Source organism: Camellia sinensis, chromosome 6, assembly GCF_055761805.1.
Source record: "Camellia sinensis isolate YWXY chromosome 6, ASM5576180v1, whole genome shotgun sequence".
NCBI classification, from domain to species: Eukaryota; Viridiplantae; Streptophyta; class Magnoliopsida; order Ericales; family Theaceae; genus Camellia; species Camellia sinensis.
The window spans coordinates 136,420,719-136,426,957 of NC_138966.1; the positions used below are offsets into that span (position 1 = coordinate 136,420,719).

Below are 6,239 nucleotides of genomic sequence, written 5' to 3' on the forward strand. Positions count from 1 at the left end.
GGTTTGTTTATATCATTCTAACTATTACATAAGTAACAGACTAATGATCCTTTGAATTAAAGAATTCTTTCTTAGATTCAGTTTCCTTTGCAATAAGATTCATGCATTTCCTTGGATCAAAGTTTTCCCACTTAGCATCTTAATTCTTAACTGGCTTCTTCTTGCCTATTTTCTGCCTCTCTGCTGGCACTTTAGTGAATCCTTAGTTTGAGTGCTATATCTCTGTGCTCTATTTCTTTGTTTTTTTAAACCCCTTTTAGCTGTGTCTTCAATATGTCTTTGCAGTGGGGATGATACTGACTAAACAGCATGACTCAAAATATATTGAATAAATGTTTCCCTAGGTGAAGACAAATAATATTATATTTTGATGCTTATTTTTCAAAATTTTGCAAGTTATATTGCATTGAAAAGGAAAAATACTTAAATTTTTTTCCCCTTGTCTTTGTTAACTTCAGATATCTTTTCATTCTGCTTGTTCTCCATTTTGTTTAAGCTGAAAATCGGCTCACAACTTTTCAGCCATTGATCTTTTTTGTAGTGGATTTGACTTGCTCTGTAAAAAGTCAAGAAGCTCAGTTCTTGAGGATGTGGCATTCTAAAAAATAGTAGACAATTAAGATTCACAACAATTCCTAGGCTCTAGAAAAGTATTTCTCAGATTCCCCTATTGGAGAAAAAAATAAGGTTTGAGTAAGTTATGGTTGAGTTCTTGGGGTAGTACAGGGTGGTGCACAGGAAGTTGAAATTTTCCCCAAGCTAGGAGTGGGGCATCCAAAGTGAACCCATATATACAAGTTTGGTGAGGGGAAATTGAACAAGATTCCTGAATAATCTTTGTTTACCACCAATTACTCCCATGAACAATCTTCATACATCTTCGTTCATTCCATCTACGAAAGTGCATAAAAGGAAATCAACTAGCCTACCATAGTATTCAGAAGTACCATTCAGAGCACTCTGAACAGCTCATAGATAGCCCCTAAATCCTTGCCTTTTTTATTGTCACCCTAAAAATACTATGTTTTAACTTCCATTTAGCCATATAAACTAATTAACATTGACCCTTAAAATCCCTCACAATCATTCCTACTAAATGAAGTGGATACATAATTTCACCATGTGATATCAATTCTCATATTGATTATTATATTGCTTGCTTTAAAGATTACTACCCGAACTGTGATCTTTTTTATTCAGTTTCTTCAATACCCCTACTTTATTGCTCGGATTGGAATTTTTTTCTTTGCTCAATAGCTACGAAGTTAGGTTCTTATTTGCTTGGGGTAATTGTCGGGTTTGAATAAAGAACATTTTATTTCTGTAAATACATATGCTATGGATCATGCCTTTTTTAACCTATTCAACAATGTAGTCTTTAAATTGATGAATTCATCTGAGGAGATTGGTTCTTGATTAATCAACCCACCACCATATTGCTGAATAAAATTAATGCTGGCTTGGGTGCATTTGTTCTTTTATTGCAGGCATCAATTCATTCTAGTTTGCATTTAGTTTTTTTTATTTCCGATCGTTGGTAGAAATGCAGGTTCTGAAGTGTCAACTTTTTTGACTAGGTCAAAGTGCTTACGCTATGCCAATCAAAAGACAAGGATAACCTTGATGGTAATACAAACATAGCTGTTCTCTTTATTGTTTACATTTGTTGCCTTTGGTTGCTTAACTATTTCCTTTTCCATGCTAATTGTATAAATAGAAACAATCATTTAGCTAAAGGGCCCTGTTAACTGCTAAATCCCATGTTTTGTTGTCTCCTTCGTCTGTGTATATATTGCAGAAGAATCAGAAGATACTCATGAGAAAGAGAGATCATACGGTTCAATTATGATGGAGAGGTTGACAGGGAGTGAGGATGGGCGAATAGATCACATGCTTCAAGTATGCACTTGTACCTCTTTGTGCTAACTTTTGAGCTTTTATTTGTTTATAAATTGAAGCTTACTTTTTTTTTATTATTTTTTTTTATTTTTAAAATTCTACTTGGAGCACATGATCTTCTTGGAAGTAACAAACCTTTTAGTAATTTTTTGCATCCATTGTTAAATATTTTTTGTTCTGCTGTTGTCTCTTCCTTACTATAACATTAAGATGTTGGAGAATGTGTGAAAGTAGAGTCTCACATCGGATAAAGAGTAAAAAGGGTTGGTCTTAATGTACATTAGATTGACTCTCACTTACAGGCTTAAGCTTTTAAGTGGGTATGAGTTCTAAATAATGTATGTTGGGCCCTAGTGTTATGCATGTGGACTCCAGAGTTTATCCTTGATAGATTGGGCCGGTATCGTTGCGTGTTCGTGGGCTTCCCCGATTCCCCAACATAAGACTGTTTGCACTGCATGTTGTTCCCATATTTGTCATTGATTTCTCCTCAGGATGTAGTTATGATGTGTGATACTAAGACTTTTTTAGACTAAACTTGTATGAAGATGTAACTTGTTATTTCTAATGAAGCCATTGATGCCATTAATTCCGTCTAATTAATTTGTGGTCATCTGAAGAACCTTGGATTTTATCTGCAGTACTACCTCCAACTGTCTTGGTGATCTAAGTGGATTTTCGTTTAATAAATTTTTTCAGGCTGTGTTGTCAGTCCTCTTCACATAGCAATGCATGCATCCATTAATAATTTTTTTGGCATATGTTTTTTATTATAAGTATTGGCATGTCTTCTTTTAGTGACATTGCATCATTAACCAATACATATATCGAAAAAGTTAAAGATCTTGAGCCAAACATTGAGGGAACAATGGTGAATGTTTGGGTGGTGTAAAATGGGACTTTGTGACAATGTCACATCTGGCCTTCCCAAGGGAAACTAAGTTAAACTATCACGCCAGTTGATTAATTATCAGCAGAGTTTAACAAATCAGGCTTCCGTAATGGTGACCTCAAGAGTTGATGTTTCATAGATAATCTAAGTTGAGAGAGAATACATCAAGAGTTGTGCAAAATACCGCATAATCTGCTAAAACTGCACCGATCCGCATCAATCCGCACTGCTCTATCCGCTAACTGCGGTTTAAATTTTAAAATTTATAATCTATCTTCGAAACCACTCCGCTTCGCTATAGTTATTGCATATATATTTTTTAACTTATAATGAAATATTAAAGTAAAAATGAGTATGAGAGAGATTTAAGATGTGAAATTTATTACAAATTAGTAATTATATATATGAAAAATATTATGCAAATTAGTGTTATATTATACAAGGGCTTGATAATTGGTTAGAATATTCTTCTATCCGCCAATCCGCCCAAAACCACTCAAACCGCAATCCGCTAATCTGCCATTCAGTTTATAATTTTACTCTCAAACCGCCCGAACCGCACCGTGCACAGTGAACACAGGACTTCTGTTGCTTATGATCTGCTTTTCATGCCAGTGTTATATGTATTCCTTACCCATGCAGTTGTTAATAGATACCTTGGCAGTGCATATTTTGTGGTATTGGTTACTGACACAGAATAATTAGACACTGGAACCTTAAACCAAATGGACTACAAGTTTCAGCATCCAAAATGGCAACCTTGACAAACATAAACACAAAATTGGAGTTTAATGTGCTCAATAACATTTGGATGGTAGCATTCAATCATTTGATAATTTAATTTAATATTTTTTTTCTGAACTATTTTTGTTGTTGTTAATGCAGGATAAAACCTTTCAGCATCCATACATATCAGCGATTGGAGCACATACGTAAGTTACCTATCTGTACTTCGAACCTCAGATATGTATCTTTTATACTCAGTGATTTTCATTTTTTGTTGGTTTATTGAGAAAAAAATTGCATCACATGAGCAAACTTATTACAGTTTGTCAGGTTTGAGTTTTGTGGAGTGAATTCTTTATCTTTTGAATTTTTTCTAGTATTTCATTGTGCATGCATGATTGTCTATAATGCTGCAATTTTCTGCAACACTGATTGTGGGAAAATTTCCAATCATTGTAGAGAATGAATAGTCTGAAGTATACAGAACCATTCTTTGGATACTATGCTATACAGAAGCATACCACTCATTTGTGGGATTTCACCATCTGTGAAATGTGGCATAATGCTCCCTTAAGTTAGTGCAAGGTCTGAACCCTTGGTAGAACTCACCCTTGAAAACGAGCTTGCAAGGGGAAGGTGTCCAAGAGAGTTATATTCACTCAACCAACGATGTAGGATCGTAACATCCCACCATGCTCTGCACCTTCATAGGTATCTTAATTCAGCCTATAGGTCGCCCCTACCACAGTTTGAACCGCAATGCTGCAGTCCATCTGATCCCATACTCGCATAGTTTGTGTTCGATCCCATACTAAAAGCCATAGTCCATCCAATCCCATACTCACATAGGTCGTGTCTGATCCCATACTTGACATGGTGGGTAGCTCTGATACCAAATGATACGAACCCCTTAGTAGAACTCACCGTTGAAAACTGCCCAATTGACTTATATTCACATGGCCAAGCTCACTGTTAACAGATATAGGATTGTAACCGAGTATTGACAAAGGAGACATATTTCTCAATTTGGTTGGGATGTAAATGTACCACTTTGCATGTCAGTGTATTGAAAGGTGCATCCTACTAAAAAAAACAGTGGTATGTTCCCTCCAAGTTGTGCAAGGTAGTTTACCAAAGAGAGATTGCTGGCTATTTCCCCCTAAACATTGAAAAATTATAGACAAATCTTATATTTTGACATAATATGCTCAAAGTTACTGAGGCATACTCAAACATGTGTTCTCATGCCTAACAGCCCAAGCTCTTACCACTTCACCAAGTAATGGTCCCCAGATCCTCCATATTTGTGATCCACCGTTAATGTGTGCTTTGAGGACATGTCAAAGGCAAGTATCCTCAAAGCACATTTAACCTTGAATTTGTTGCGGTCATGGACCTACTTAATGGTTTTTCATATTTTTTTGGGGAAATAGCAAATCAGTGGAAGAGTGGAAAAGTAATTGTACTATAGATTAAGTTTTTTATGATGCAACTCTGACACACAAGATCGACTTGCACCATGCACACATAAAACTTGCACTACCATGGAAATGAAAATATTTTTGTATTGCACCATTGAATTGCAATTTCCCCTATTTTTTTACTCCACCCACCTTGTCTGCAAAATAAATAAATAAAATAAAATGAAATGGTGATTTGGTTCTAGCTGGGGTATTATGTTTACTACTGAAAATGTTTTTATTATTTGGTACTTGCTTTGGTATACAGGAATTATTGGAGGGATCCTGATACTGCCCTTTTCATACTGAAACACTTGTATCGAGACATACCTGAAGATCCCGAGGTGCTTGAAGAAATCAAAGATAGCAGCTCAAAAAATGGGAGCGAAGGCTGGTCGGACCAAAGAGAGGCCGTGGATGAAGAGCTTCCTTTAACATTTGCTGATAGAGTTTTCGTAAGAAACTTCTCTAGGGGAGCAAGGAAGCTCATGAAAAAGCGCTGAAAATTTCATCCTTGTTTATTCTGCAAAAAATGTAAGTTGCAGTTAGTGGTAATTTTCAATTTCTGCACCAAACACCACACTGAATTTTTAACTGTATTTTGATAGCTGTATTGCAGTTGACAGGATGACTCCTTAAAGGAAGATCAGGCGGCGTTTGGAATTACAAGAATGAGAATGAATTATGAAGAATAAAATTTGCGGGTACATTGTCCAGATCGATGTAACTACTTAATCATCAGCAGTACAAAGTTAACATTAGTTGAGAACTTCACACTGTACATGAAGATTAAAATAAAAAAATAAAAAAAGAAAAAGAAATTTTAGGACTGGTCTGGTCTGTTGTGAGGAGAGTGGTCTGTTCTGTTGTGAGGAATTACACTACATGTATGGAATGTTGTAGGTTGGTTTGTGCATAGTTTGTATATACAAACTATATATAGTTACTGAATTATTTATGTGGATAGCTAAGAAAATGGTTATTTCAGGGAGGTATTCTTGAATCAGTGGTCTTCAATTGTTTGGGTCATTCTATTTATTTACACACCACCTTCCCTCTTTAGGCAAACCATTAATTAATTTATTTTTTATTACAATTTTAACCTTAAGTGAAATGACTATAGAGGACAAGCTATGATACACACCATTTGCGTATTTTTCATAAAAGACAAGAATCAATATAATATAAGGCCTAGTTTGGAAAGACTAAATAAGTGCACTTTTTGACTTTTTTTGTATTATGTGTAGAAAAAGTAGAGAGGA

The 6,239-nt window shown here is 35.3% G+C and overlaps 1 protein-coding gene across 21 annotated transcripts in view; it reads left to right on the forward strand.

Annotated features, from left to right (window-relative positions):
• LOC114291032 (phospholipase SGR2) overlaps nt 1–5,980 on the forward strand; it is a 28,162-nt gene extending 22,182 nt beyond the window's left edge. For 6 of the 21 annotated variants that reach the window (XR_014333115.1, XR_014333119.1, XM_082874811.1 and 3 more), the window contains 5 exons: nt 1,578–1,626; nt 1,799–1,899; nt 3,677–3,723; nt 5,246–5,511; nt 5,597–5,980. Coding sequence is in view for 7 of the 21 variants with exons in the window: in XM_082874811.1 (XP_082730937.1) it covers nt 1,578–1,626; nt 1,799–1,899; nt 3,677–3,723; nt 5,246–5,480 (432 nt within the window). In the remaining 14 variants the exon portion in view is untranslated. Of the gene's footprint in view, nt 1–1,541; nt 1,627–1,798; nt 1,901–3,676; nt 3,724–5,245; nt 5,512–5,585 lie in introns of those variants that run through there. The other 15 variants (XR_014333116.1, XR_014333120.1, XM_082874810.1 and 12 more) reach the window with 7 other exon arrangements.
• The last annotated feature ends 259 nt before the right edge of the window (nt 5,981–6,239 follow it).